Genomic DNA, 14,361 nt, shown 5'->3' on the forward strand with positions numbered 1-14,361 from the left:
GTATTATTTTGGTTTCATTTTGACAGCTCCTTCACAGAGAGCCCAGTTAATGGCATCCATATTAAGCTGGTGCAGTGCCACATTTTTAGGCCCTTGGCTAAGGAGGTGGTGTCAATCACATCCTATGGATCAATTAAATCCCATTGATCAAATCACAACATATTTTAATAATATATTGCCATTGGCTACTAAGTATAAACATCTTAATTGACATTTGCATCTTCATTAAAACAGAAATGGCCAGCTCTCCTACTTGATCTATAACCAGTGTGTGTGTGCATGTGGTATAAGTAATACATATCCCACTGATGAATTGCTCTAATTGGCCATTGATTTGGCTTCCCTGGGCTCTCATCGGGTAATAGTGAGAATGGGCACCCGGGGACCCAGGTTAATTCCGTCCCGAACCCCAAACAGCCCATTTCCTCCAGGGCATAACGTAGGACACAAGCCGGATCGCTACTTACTTCAAAGTGCTATACCAATTACTGCTACATAGATGCTAATGATACAGGCTACAGTGTATGGCACTGTACTGTTAACCTCACCTGCCAGCAATAAACTGAACAAGAGATGTGTATTTAACCCAGAAGAGATGTGCATTTATCCCAGAAGAGATGTGTATTTATCCCAGAAGAGGTGTGTATTTAACCCAGAAGAGATGTGTATTTAACCCAGAAGAGATGTGTATTTAACCCAGAAGAGATGTGTATTTATCCCAGAAGATACACTAGTCATATGGCCAACTTTCTCTACTGCTGTAGGCGGGGCTAACTGAGATCCACAGATAAGACTGTGGGAAGTCTATAGAGATGAGAACATGGAGAAACACTTCCAACAGGAAGTCAGGAAGACTCCAGGTGTTCTTCTGACCTGTGTCGTTATTGCCCAGTCTGTCTTCTGCCACACCATTGTGTCCTCCCTTCCAATGGATCAATAAAGTTTAACCCATTTCATTCACTGTACGTAGATAGAAGAACATTTTAAATACTACCAAGTCGTTCCAACTAGACCTGGCTATATCAACAACAACAACAGGTAAACACGCCGGGCTATGCAAACAGTCCAACACCTTTATTATTGTGGGTGTTTATATTATTCTAATTTCAGGCTATTTAAGAAAAAATGTAAATAGACCACCCATGGACTTTCATTGGACTTCCCATTCTAGTCCTTCTATTTCTATTGCATGGAGACACAGTAGTGTAATCATGGTAGCCTAGTGGTTAGAGCGTTGGGCCAGTAACCGAAAGGTCGGGGACTTGTCAGCTCGGGGATTCGAGCTGACAAGTTAAAAATCTGTCATTCTGGCCCTGAGCAAGGCAGTTAACCCACTGTTCCCCAGGCTCCGAAGACATGGATGTCGATTAAGGCAGCCCCTCTCTGATTCAGAGGGGTTGGATTAAATGCTGAAGACACATTTCAGTTGGACAACTGACCAGGTATCCCCCTTTCCCTTATGTGCAATTGGTTGAGCCAAGCAAAGCTCTTTATTGGCAGGACCTCTGACTGACCTGTGGGTTACCATGGCTCCAACCCAGAAACAAAAATAACAGACGGCGAGAGGGAGGAGCCTCTCTCTCACACTCTGGGCTTGATCAATACCATCACTCTGCTGCACACTACCCATAGGCTTCCGTGCTCGCTCGCTCACACACACACACATCACCAGCGGAGCATGAATAATAAAATAGGCCTGTATTCCCCTCTGTCCCAGTCTGAACTGTGTCTGCCTCTTCAGCTCTGAATGTGTCCAGAACAGTCCCACATTTAATATGGAAGGCCGTCTCCTTCCAACCTTTCTGGAAGTCCCTGACCAACATCTGCTGCCGTGCTACCATCACAGCCCCCTGGAATTACAACACGGCATCACAGACTGCATCCATCCTTCAACACCCTGCCTTCATCTTAGCTCTTCATATCCCCTGATACAGGCAGCTACTCCAGGACAGGCATAATCTATGCTACTATATGTGTGTGTGTGTTAGGGGTTAGAAGTCGACAACCCCAGTGGTGCCCCATGATTCCCCTGCAGATGGACTAATTAAGTAAGCTGAGAAGAGTGGAGAGAGGGGTAGAGAGGGGGTGAGAGAGAGGGGGTGGAGAGAGGGGTGGAGAGAGGTTAAAGAGGGTTAGAGAGGTTAAAGAGGGTTAGAGAGGTTAAAGAGGGGGAGAAAGGAGTAGAGAGAGAGAGGGTGAGAGAGGGGGAGAGAGAGAGGGTGGGGAGAGAGGAGAGAGGGGGAGAGGAGTAGAGAGAGGGTGGGAGAGGAGTAGAGAGGGAGGAGAGGGTTAGAGAGAGGGGGAGAGAGGAGTAGAGAGAGGGTTAGAGAGATGGTTAGAGAGAGGTGTGGGAGAGAGAGGGGGAGAGAGAGGGGGAGAGAGAGAGAGGGGGAGAGAGAGAGGTGGAGAGAGGTGGAGAGAGAGAGGTGGAGAGAGAGGTGGAGAGAGGGTGTGAGAGGCGTAGAGAGGCGAGAGAGGCGTAGAGAGGCGTAGAGAGGGTGGGAGAGAGGGTTAGAGAGAGGGTTAGAGAGGGGGAGAGGAGTAGAGAGAGGGTGGGAGAGAGGAGTAGAGAGAGGAGTAGAGAGGGGGAGGGAGGAGAGGGTTAGAGAGAGGGGGAGAGAGGATTAGAGAGAGGTGGGAGAGGTGGTTAGAGAGAGGGGTGGGAGAGAGGAGTAGAGAGAGGGAGGAGAGAGGGTGGGAGAGAGGCGGAGAGGCGTAGAAAGGGTTAGAGAGGAGGGGGAGAGAGGTTAAAGAGGGTTAGAGAGGGGGAGAGAGGGTTAGAGAGGGGAGAGAGGGTTAGAGAGAGGGTGGGAGAGCGGGTTAGAGAGAGGGAGGAGAGAGGTGGGAGAGAGGTTAGAGAGGTTTAGAGAGAGGGAGGAGAGGGTTAGAGAGAGGGAGGAGTGGGTTAGAGAGAGGGAGGAGAGGGTGAGAGAGAGGGTGAGAGAGGGTGAGAGAGAGGGTGAGAGAGAGGGTGAGAGAGAGGGTTAGAGAGGGTTAGAGAAAGGGTGAGAGAGGGGGAGAGAGGGTGAGAGGCGAGAGAGGCGAGAGAGGGTGGGAGAGAGGGTTAGAGAGGGGGAGAGGAGAGAGAGAGGGTGGGAGAGAGGAGTAGAGAGAGGAGTAGAGAGAGGGAGGAGAGGGTTAGAGAGAGGGGAGGGAGGAGAGGGTTAGAGAGAGGGGGAGAGAGGATTAGAGAGAGGTGGGGAGAGAGGAGTAGAGAGGGGTTAGAGAGGTGGTTAGAGAGAGGGGTGGGAGAGAGGAGTAGAGAGAGGGAGGAGAGAGGGTGGGAGAGAGGCGGGAGAGGGTTAGAGAGGAGGGGGAGAGAGGTTAAAGAGGGTTAGAGAGGGGGAGAGAGGGTTAGAGAGGGGAGAGAGGGTTAGAGAGAGGGTGGGAGAGCGGGTTAGAGAGAGAGGAGGAGAGAGGTGGGAGAGAGGTTAGAGAGGTTTAGAGAGAGGGAGGAGAGGGTTAGAGAGAGGGAGGAGTGGGTTAGAGAGAGGGAGGAGAGGGTTAGAGAGAGGGTGAGAGAGGGTGAGAGAGAGGGTGAGAGAGGGTGAGAGAGAGGGGGAGAGAGGAGAGAGAGAGGGAGGAGAGGGTTAGAGAGAGGGGGAGGGAGGAGAGGGTTAGAGAGAGGGGGAGAGAGGAGTAGAGAGAGGAGTAGAGAGAGAGAGGGGAGAGAGGGGGAGAGGGTGAGAGAGAGAGGGTGGGAGAGAGGAGAGAGGGGGAGAGGAGTAGAGAGAGGGTGGGAGAGGAGTAGAGAGGGGGAGGAGAGGGTTAGAGAGAGGGGGAGAGAGGAGTAGAGAGAGGGGGAGAGAGAGGGTTAGAGAGATGGTTAGAGAGAGGTGTGGGAGAGAGAGGGGAGAGAGAGAGAGAGGGTTAGAGAAAGGGTGAGAGAGGGTGAGAGGCGTAGAGAGGGTGGGAGAGAGGGTTAGAGAGGGGGAGAGGAGTAGGGAGAGGGTGGGAGAGAGGAGTAGAGAGAGGAGTAGAGAGAGGGAGGAGAGGATTAGAGAGAGGTGGGAGAGAGGAGTAGAGAGAGGGTTAGAGAGGTGGTTAGAGAGAGGGGTGGGAGAGAGGAGTAGAGAGAGGGAGGAGAGAGGGTGGGAGAGAGGCGGGAGAGGCGTAGAAAGGGTTAGAGAGGAGGGGGAGAGAGGTTAAAGAGGGTTAGAGAGGGGGAGAGAGGGTTAGAGAGGGGAGAGAGGGTTAGAGAGAGGGTGGGAGAGCGGGTTAGAGAGAGGGAGGAGAGGTTTAGAGAGAGGGAGGAGAGGGTTAGAGAGAGGGAGGAGTGGGTTAGAGAGAGGGAGGAGAGGGTTAGAGAGAGGGAGGAGAGGGTTAGATAGAGGGAGGAGAGGGTTAGATAGAGGGAGGAGAGGGTTAGATAGAGGGAGGAGAGGGTTAGAGAGGGTTAGAGAGGAGGGGGAGAGAGGTTAGAGGGTTAGAGAGGAGTAGAGAGAGGGAGGAGAGAGGAGTAGAGAGGGGGAGAGAGGTTAAAGAGGGAGGAGAGGGTTAGAGAGGTGGGAGAGGAGTAGAGAGAGGTGGGAGAGAGGAGTAGAGAGAGGGTGGGAGAGAGGAGTAGAGAGAGGTGGGAGAGAGGAGTAGAGAGAGGGAGGAGAGAGGAGTAGAGAGAGGGAGGAGAGGGTTAGAGAGAGGGGAGAGAGGATTAGAGAGAGGTGGGAGAGAGGAGAGAGAGAGGGTTAGAGAGAGGGGTGGGAGAGAGAGGTTAGAGAGGGGGAGAGAGGGTTAGAGAGGGGTTAGAGAGGTGGGAGAGAGGGTTAGAGAGGTGGGAGAGAGGGTTAGAGAGGTGGGAGAGAGGGTTAGAGAGGAGTAGAGAGAGGGAGGAGAGAGGGTGGGAGAGGCGTAGAAAGGGTTAGAGAGGAGGGGGAGAGAGGTTAAAGAGGGTTAGAGAGGGGGAGAGGAGTAGAGAGAGGGTGGGAGAGAGGGTTAGAGAGAGGGAGGAGAGGGTTAGAGAGAGGGAGGAGAGGGTTAGAGAGAGGGAGGAGAGGGTTAGAGAGAGGGAGGAGAGGGTTAGAGAGAGGGAGGAGAGGGTTAGAGAGAGGGAGGAGAGAGGGTTAGAGAGAGGGAGGAGAGAGGGTTAGAGAGAGGGAGGAGAGAGGGTTAGAGAGAGGGGGAGAGAGGGTTAGAGAGAGGGGGAGAGAGGGTGAGAGAGGAGTAGAGAGAGGTTAGAGAGGGAGGAGAGAGGGTTAGAGAGGAGTAGAGAGAGGGAGGAGAGAGGTTAGAGAGAGGGAGGAGAGAGGTTAGAGAGAGGGAGGAGAGAGGGTTAGAGAGGAGTAGAGAGAGGGAGAGAGAGGGAGGAGAGAGAGGGTGGGAGAGAGGGAGGAGAGAGAGAGGGTTAGAGAGAGGGTTAGAGAGAGGGTTAGAGAGAGGGTTAGAGAGAGGGTTAGAGAGAGGGTTAGAGAGAGGCTTAGACAGGGTTAGAGAGGAGTAGAGAGAGGGTGGGAAAGAGGGAGGAGAGAGGGTTAGAGAGGGGGAGAGAGGAGTAGAGGGGGGAGAGAGGAGAGAGAGAGGGAGGAGAGAGGGTTAGAGAGAGGAGAGAGGAGTAGAGAGAGAGGAGAGGGTTAGAAATGGTTAGAGAGAGGGGGAGAGAGGGTTAGAGAGAGGGAGGAGAGATGGTTAGAGAGAGGGTGGGAGAGAGGGGAGGAGAGAGAGGGAGGAGAGAGAGGGAGGAGAGAGAGGGTTAGTGAGAGGGTTAGTGAGAGGGTTAGTGAGAGGGTTAGTGAGAGGGGGAGAGAGGAGTAGAGAGAGGTGGGAGGGAGGAGTAGAGAGAGGAGTAGAGAGAGGGTTAGAGAGAGGGTTAGAGAGAGGGGGAGAGGGTTAGAGAGAGGGAGGAGAGAGGCTTAGACAGGGTTAGAGAGAGGAGTAGAGAGAGGTGGGAGGGTAGAGAGAGGGTGGGAAAGAGGGTTAGAGAGAGGGAGGGAGGTTGAGAGGGTTAGAGAGAGGGAGGAGAGAGGGTTAGAGAGGGGGAGAGAGGAGTAGAGAGAGGGGAGAGAGGGTTAGAGAGAGGAGAGAGAGGAGAGAGGGAGGAGAGGGTTAGAGAGAGGGTTTGAGAGAGAGGGGAGAGGCTTAGACAGGGTTAGAGAGGGGGACAGAGGGTTAGAGAGAGGGGGAGAGAGGGTTAGAGAGAGGGGGAGAGAGGGTTAGAGAGAGGGGGAGAGAGGGTTAGAGAGAGGGAGGGAGGGTTAGAGAGAGGGAGGGAGGGTTAGAGAGAGGGAGGAGAGAGGGTTAGAGAGAGGGAGGAGAGAGGGTTAGAGAGAGGGAGGAGAGAGGGTTAGAAATGGTTAGAGAGAGGGGAGAGGCTTAGACAGGGTTAGAGAGAGGAGTAGAGAGAGGGGGAGAGAGGAGTAGAGAGAGGGGGGAGAGAGGAGTAGAGAGAGGGGAGAGAGGGGAGAGAGGGTTAGAGAGAGGGGGAGAGAGGGTTAGAGAGAGGGGGAGAGAGGGTTAGAGAGAGGGAGGAGAGAGGGTTAGAGAGAGGGAGGAGAGAGGGTTAGAGAGAGGGAGGAGAGAGGGTTAGAGAGAGGGAGGAGAGAGGGTTAGAAATGGTTAGAGAGAGGGGGAGAGGCTTAGACACGGTTAGAGAGAGGAGTAGAGAGAGGGGGAGAGAGGAGAGAGAGAGGAGGAGAGAGAGGGGGAGAGAGGGTTAGAGAGGGGGAGAGAGGGTTAGGAGAGAGGGGGAGAGGCTTAGACAGGGTTAGAGAGAGGAGTAGAGAGGAGTAGAGAGAGGGGGAGAGAGGGTTAGAAATGGTTAGAGAGAGGGGAGAGGCTTAGACAGGGTTAGAGAGAGGAGCAGAGAGAGGGGGAGAGGGTTAGAGAGAGGGTTAGAGAGAGGGGAGAGGGTTAGAGAGAGGGAGGAGAGAGGGTTAGATAGAGGGAGGAGAGAGGGTTAGAGAGAGGGAGGAGAGAGGGTTAGAAATGGTTAGAGAGAGGGGGAGAGGCTTAGACAGGGTTAGAGAGAGGAGTAGAGAGAGGAGGAGAGAGAGGGAGAGGAGAGGAGAGAGGAGGAGAGAGGGTTAGAGAGAGGAGGAGAGAGGGTTAGAGAGAGGGAGGAGAGAGGGTTAGAGAGGGTTAGAGAGAGAGGGGGAGAGGGTTAGAGAGAGGGAGGAGAGAGGGTTAGAGAGGGTTAGAGAGAGAGGGGGAGAGGGTTAGAGAGAGGGAGGAGAGAGGGTTAGAGAGAGGGAGGAGAAAGGGTTAGAGAGAGGGAGGAGAGAGGGTTAGAGAGGGTTAGAGAGAGAGGGGGAGAGGGTTAGAGAGAGGGAGGAGAGAGGGTTAGAGAGGGTTAGAGAGAGAGGGGGAGAGGGTTAGAGAGAGGGGGAGAGGGTTAGAGAGAGGGGGGAGGGTTAGAGAGAGGGAGGAGAGAGGGTTAGAGAGGGGAGGAGAGAGGGAGGAGAGAGGGTTAGAGAGAGGGTTAGAGAGAGGGGAGGAGAGAGGGGGAGAGAGGGTTAGAGAGAGGGGGAGAGGGTTAGAGAGAGGGAGGAGAGGGTTAGAGAGAGGGAGGAGAGAGGGTTAGAGAGAGGGAGGAGAGAGGGTTAGAGAGAGGGAGGAGAGAGGGTTAGAGAGAGGGAGGAGAGAGGGTTAGAGAGAGGGAGGAGAGAGGGTTAGAGAGAGGGGGGAGAGAGGGTTAGAGAGAGGGGGAGAGAGGGTTAGAGAGAGGGGGAGAGAGGGTTAGAGAGAGGGGGAGAGAGGGTTAGAGAGAGGGGGAGAGAGGGTTAGAGAGAGGGAGAGAGGCTTAGAGAGAGGGGGGAGAGAGGGTTAGAGAGAGGGAGGAGAGAGGGTTAGAGAGAGGGAGGAGAGAGGGTTAGAGAGAGGGAGGAGAGAGGGTTAGAGAGGGAGGAGAGAGGGGGGAGAGAGGGTTAGAGAGGGTTAGAGAGAGGGTTAGAGAGAGGGAGGAGAGAGGGAGGAGAGAGGGTTAGAGAGAGGGAGGAGAGAGGGTTAGAGAGAGGGAGGAGAGAGGGTTAGAGAGAGGGGGAGAGGGTTAGAGAGAGGGGGAGAGGGTTAGAGAGAGGGGGAGAGGGTTAGAGAGAGGGGGAGAGGGTTAGAGAGAGGGGGAGAGAGGGATAGAGAGAGGGGAGAGAGGGATAGAGAGAGGGGGAGAGAGGGAGGAGAGAGGGTTAGAGAGAGGGAGGAGAGAGGGTTAGAGAGAGGGTGGAGAGGGTTAGAGAGAGGGAGGAGAGAGGGTTAGAGAGAGGGAGGAGAGAGGGTTAGAGAGAGGGGGAGAGAGGGTTAGAGAGAGGGAGGAGAGAGGGTTAGAGAGAGGGGGAGAGAGGGTTAGAGAGAGGGGGAGAGAGGGTTAGAGAGAGGGGGAGAGGGTTAGAGAGAGGGGGAGAGGGTTAGAGAGAGGGGGAGAGGGTTAGAGAGAGGGGGAGGGTTAGAGAGAGGGGGAGGGTTAGAGAGGGGAGGGTTAGAGAGAGGGGGAGAGAGGGTTAGAGAGAGGGTTAGAGAGAGGGTTAGAGAGAGGGTTAGAGAGAGGGTTAGAGAGAGGGAGGAGAGAGGGTTAGAGAGGGGGAGAGAGGGTTAGAGAGAGGGAGGAGAGAGGGTTAGAGAGAGGGAGGAGAGAGGGTTAGAGAGAGGGAGGAGAGAGGGTTAGAGAGAGGGAGGAGAGAGGGTTAGAGAGAGGGAGGGGAGAGGGGTTAGAGAGAGGGAGGAGAGATGGTTAGAGAGAGGGAGGAGAGAGGGTTAGAGAGAGGGAGGAGAGAGGGTTAGAGAGAGGGGGAGAGAGGGTTAGAGAGAGGGGGAGAGAGTGTTAGAGAGGGTTAGAGAGAGGGAGGAGAGAGTGTTAGAGAGAGGGGGAGAGAGGGTTAGAGAGAGGGTTAGAAAGAGGGAGAAGAGAGGGTTAGAGAGAGGGGGAAGAGAGGGTTAGAGAGAGGGGAGAGAGTGTTAGAGAGGGTTAGAGAGAGTGTTAGAGAGGGTTAGAGAGAGGGGGAGAGGGAGGAGAAAGGGTTAGAGAGAGGGTTGAGAGAGTGTTAGAGAGAGGGTTAGAGAGATAGGGAGGAGAAAGGGTTAGAGAGAGGGAGGAGAAACGGTTAGAGAGAGGGAGGAGAAACGGTTAGAGAGAGGGAGGAGAGAGTGTTAGAGAGAGGGAGAAGAGAGGGTTAGAGAGAGGGGGAGAGGGGTTAGAGAGAGGGTTAGAGAGGGTTAGAGAGAGGGAGGAGAGAGGGTTAGAGAGAGGGAGGAGAGAGGGTTAGAGAGAGGAGTAGAGGTGGGAGAGAGGGTTAGAGAGAGGAGTAGAGAGGTGGGAGAGGTGGGAGAGAGGGTTACAGAGAGGGGGAGAGAGGGTTACAGAGAGGGGGAGAGAGGAGTAGGGAGAGGTGGGAGTTAGGGGGAGAGAGGGTTAGAGAGAGAGGAGATGGTTAGCAAGAGGGGGGTGGGGGTGAGAGAAGGGAGAGAGAAAGGGGTGAGAGGGTTAGACAGATGGGGAGAGAGAGGGGGTTAGCGAGAGGGGGGAGAGAGGGGTTAGATAAATTGGTAGAGATGGGTAAAGTAGCAGAGCAGAAAGCCCTCTCTACCCACTGCCGGCATGATGCCCATGTTGGATTTTTAAGAGGCAGACTATTTTAAATCTGCTCTAACGAAACTCTTTAAAGTGAGCCACATTCTGACTGCACTGTACAGAACAGCAGACAAAAATAGGAGAGGGGAAGGGGAGACAAAGATAGGTGAGACGATGCCGTCAAGGAGTTATGATAGAAGGAAATACCGTCGGTATGTGGAGATGGAATGTGTCAGTGAATTGGTTGTTGGGTCATCCACAGTCTACTGTAAAGTACACAAAACACCACATCATTCTACATGGCTTGGGTCACTTCAGTTCAATTCATTTGTTGACTTGGACATGGTATTTCTCCATAGGAATGCAATTCAATTGTATACAATGCAATTGGCTGGAATTGACCCCACCCTGATATTCTGCAATGGGTAAACGAATACTGCATGTTTTTCCAAAGTGGCTATGACCCACCTCAAAACATTTGAAAATCAAGGCTATTCAAAGGTCATGGAAGCCTGAACAATCAAAAGTCTTGTAATCAATCAATTAGGGACTTCTCCAGGGGGACTTGGGACTTCTCCAGGGGGACTTCTCCAGGAGGACTTGGGACTTCTCCAGGGGGACTTCTCCAGGGGGACTTCTCCAGGGGGACTTCTCCAGGGGGACTCCTCCAGACCTCCAGGGGGACTCCTCCAGAGGGACTTCTCCAGGGGGACTTCTCTTGCTCTTTCACTCTTGGAGTTATGCAGCAGCTCTAAGAAGCAGCAGCTGGTTGATTTGCTGCTAGTGGAGCAATTATGGACAAACTCGTCAACTTGGGTTAGATACACATTAAAGACGACGATAACGTCAAGGAAACCTGCACAATGTAACTCCACTGCACAGAAGCACTGTAAGTAAGAACTGGGACGTGTTTTCAAAAGTTAAGGAAAATAAAATGTGTTCTAGCTGTGTGTAAAATGCAGGGTTTCTCCAGCCATCCCTCTTGGGAACACAAAGGTGGTGCACATTTTGGTTTCAGCTTAATGATTCAGGTGGGTAGAATCAAAATGTGCCCCTCCCAACAAACATTGTCCCTCAGGAATCTATTGTAAAACACTGGTGATATGATAAATGAAGGTTGAGGTGAGATGCTCCTGCTAAGAGATAACAGGCAGGCACAGCGTGGCAGAGAAATACTGCAGTAGTACTGTAGCAAAGACTTCCTCTAACAGGCAGAGTCAAACCTCAGGGGTCGCCCAGCGACCGGCCACTCCAAACTAACCCTTTATTGGGCAAGAGGTCGCCCGGCGACCGGCCACTCCAAACTAACCCTTTATTGGGCAAGAGGTCGCCCGGCGACCGGCCACTCCAAACTAACCCTTTATTGGGCAAGAGGTCGCCCGGCGACCGGCCACTCCAAACTAACCCTTTATTGGGCAAGAGGTCGCCCGGCGACCGGCCACTCCAAACTAACCCTTTATTGGGCAAGAGGTCGCCCGGCGACCGCCACCCAAACTAACCCTTTATTGGGCAAGAGGTCGCCCGGCGACCGGCCACCCAAACTAACCCTTTATTGGGCAAGAGGTCGCCCGGCGACCGGCCACCCAAACTAACCCTTTATTGGGCAAGAGGTCGCCCGGCGACCGGCCACTCCAAACTAACCCTTTATTGGGCAAGAGGTCGCCCGGCGACCGGCCACTCCAAACTAACCCTTTATTGGGCAAGAGGTCGCCCGGCGACCGGCCACTCCAAACTAACCCTTTATTGGGCAAGAGGTCGCCCCGCGACCGGCCACTCCAAACTAACCCTTTATTGGGCAAGAGGTCGCCCGGCGACCGGCCACCCAAACTAACCCTTTATTGGGCAAGAGGTCGCCCGGCACCGGCCACCCCAAACTAACCCTTTATTGGGCAAGAGGTCGCCCGGCGACCGCCACTCCAAACTAACCCTTTATTGGGCAAGAGGTCGCCCGGCGACCGGCCACTCCAAACTAACCCTTTATTGGGCAAGAGGTCGCCCAGCGACCGGCCACTCCAAACTAACCCTTTATTGGGCAAGAGGTCGCCCAGCGACCGGCCACTCCAAACTAACCCTTTATTGGGCAAGAGGTCGCCCAGCGACCGGCCACTCCAAACTAACCCTTTATTGGGCAAGAGGTCGCCCAGCGACCGGCCACCCAAACTAACCCTTTATTGGGCAAGAGGTCGCCCAGCGACCGGCCACCCAAACTAACCCTTTATTGGGCAAGAGGTCGCCCAGCGACCGCCACTCCAAACTAACCCTTTATTGGGCAAGAGGTCGCCCAGCGACCGGCCACTCCAAACTAACCCTTTATTGGGCAAGAGGTCGCCCAGCGACCGGCCACCCAAACTAACCCTTTATTGGGTAAGAGGTCGCCCAGCCAAACTAACCGGCCACTCCAAACTAACCCTTTATTGGGCAAGAGGTCGCCCAGCGACCGGCCACTCCAAACTAACCCTTTATTGGGCAAGAGGTCGCCCAGCGACCGGCCACTCCAAACTAACCCTTTATTGGGCAAGAGGTCGCCCAGCGACCGGCCACTCCAAACTAACCCTTTATTGGGTAAGAGGTCGCCCACTAACCCTTTATTGACCGCCACTCCAAACTAACCCTTTATTGGGTAAGAGGTCGCCCAGCGACCGGCCACTCCAAACTAACCCTTTATTGGGTAAGAGGTCGCCCAGCGACCGGCCACTCCAAACTAACCCTTTATTGGGCAAGAGGTCGCCCAGCGACCGGCCACTCCAAACTAACCCTTTATTGGGTAAGAGGTCGCCCAGCGACCGGCCACTCCAAACTAACCCTTTATTGGGTAAGAGGTCGCCCAGCGACCGGCCACTCCAAACTAACCCTTTATTGGGTAAGAGGTCGCCCAGCGACTGGCCACTCCAAACTAACCCTTTATTGGGTCCAGAGCAGTTGCTATGGAAACACGCTCAGGAAACACATACAGTACAAGGAGAAGAGGACAGCAGCATAGACTAGTGATAGAAATAGAGTCTCATCTCATGACTGTGCTTGATGAGCCTACTTTACAATGTTAGAAATACAGTCTCTGTGCTTGATGAGCCTACTTTACAATGATATAAATACAGTCTTTGTGCTTGATGAGCCTACTTTACAATGATATAAATACAGTCTCTGTGCTTGATGAGCCTACTTCACAATGTTAGAAATGCAGTCTCTGTGCTTGATGAGCCTACTTTACAATGATATAAATACAATCTGTGCTTGATGAGCCTACTTTACAATGTTAGAAATACAGTCTCTGTGCTTGATGAGCCTACTTTACAATGATATAAATACAGTCTCTGTGCTTGATGAGCCTACTTTACAATGTTAGAAATAGTCTGTGCTTGATGAGCCTACTTTACAATGATATAAATACAGTCTCTGTGCTTGATGAGCCTACTTTACAATGATATAAATACAGTCTCTGTGCTTGATGAGCCTACTTTACAATGATATAAATACAGTCTCTGTGCTTGATGAGCCTACTTTACAATGTTAGAAATACGGTCTCTGTGCTTGATGAGCCTACTTTACAATGATATAAATGCAGTCTCTGTGCTTGATGAGCCTACTTTACAATGTTAGAAATGCAGTCTCTGTGCTTGATGAGCCTACTTTACAATGATATAAATACAGTCTCTGTGCTTGATGAGCCTACTTTACAATGATATAAATACAGTCTCTGTGCTTGATGAGCCTACTTTACAATGATATAAATACAGTCTCTGTGCTTGATGAGCCTACTTTACAATGTTAGAAATACAGTCTCTGTGCTTGATGAGCCTACTTTACAATGTTAGAAATGCAGTCTCTGTGCTTGATGAGCCTACTTTACAATGTTAGAAATGCAGTCTCTGTGCTTGATGAGCCTACTTTACAATGTTAGAAATGCAGTCTCTGTGCTTGATGAGCCTACTTTACAATGTTAGAAATGCAGTCTCTGTGCTTGATGAGCCTACTTTACAATGATATAAATGCAGTCTCTGTGCTCGATGAGCCTACTTTACAATGATATAAATACAGTCTCTGTGCTTGATGAGCCTACTTTACAATGATATAAATACAGTCTCTGTGCTTGATGAGCCTGCTGTTTCGAGAGGACAGCCAACAACGAAATGGCACCGCGGCCCAGAAAACTTGGAATAACTACTGAAATGAAGCTGATCAATTGTTATGTTATTATCCCTATAGTAACCATTTAACACACACATTTGTCTTAATTTCATTGATTGCAATTTACTGGAGAATGTCAGAATCACGTATGTACAACGTACAAGTGGAACAATGTGCCAGAGAAGAAGGGAAACAATCAGATCTCTGAGGGGGAGAAATCACTTTAGGTCAAAAAGGTCTGATTTAAAATACACAAGTGGTTTGTTTGTTTCACCTTCCTCCAAACAGCGAAATAAAAGCTACTGGGCTTGAAAACAAATTAATTACATTGATCGTCAACAACAATAAAACAATTACAAAGACTAAACAAATGTTGTGATGACTACATGATTATAGTAAAACACATTACCCCGTGACCTTGATTGGTAACAACACTCAGACTACTACTTACCGTGTAAGAGCTTAATAACAGCTATTTACGTGGTTACAATAGAAGCCAGACAAGAGGTGACGGACACATTGACACATTTTCCCCCAGGAGGAAGCTGAGAATGAGGTCAGAGGTCAGCTGGTGTCAACCTCAATGCTGTTAAAGAAACCACAGTGATGGTTGTCTGGTGCCCCAGTGGGAGTGGAATCTAGGTGGAAGAAGAGGCTAGGAAAGTCGAAGGGGTGGAGTCATGTTGTCCTTAGTGCACTCTGTCAGAGCAGACTAGAGCACTAGGCTAAACTCCAGGGGATTG

At 51.9% G+C, this 14,361-nt stretch overlaps 1 protein-coding gene across 1 annotated transcript in view; it reads right to left on the bottom strand.

Moving 5' to 3' along the window:
* LOC115122820 (1-phosphatidylinositol 4,5-bisphosphate phosphodiesterase eta-2-like) overlaps positions 1–14,361 on the bottom strand; it is a 126,629-nt gene that overhangs the window by 99,615 nt on the left and 12,653 nt on the right. The window contains exon 3 of the mRNA XM_065021102.1: positions 10,045–10,273. Coding sequence (XP_064877174.1) covers positions 10,045–10,273 — 229 coding nt within the window. The remainder of the gene's footprint in view (positions 1–10,044; positions 10,274–14,361) is intronic.

The sequence above is a fragment of the Oncorhynchus nerka genome, linkage group LG7, assembly GCF_034236695.1.
Source record: "Oncorhynchus nerka isolate Pitt River linkage group LG7, Oner_Uvic_2.0, whole genome shotgun sequence".
In the NCBI taxonomy this organism is placed as follows: domain Eukaryota; kingdom Metazoa; phylum Chordata; class Actinopteri; order Salmoniformes; family Salmonidae; genus Oncorhynchus; species Oncorhynchus nerka.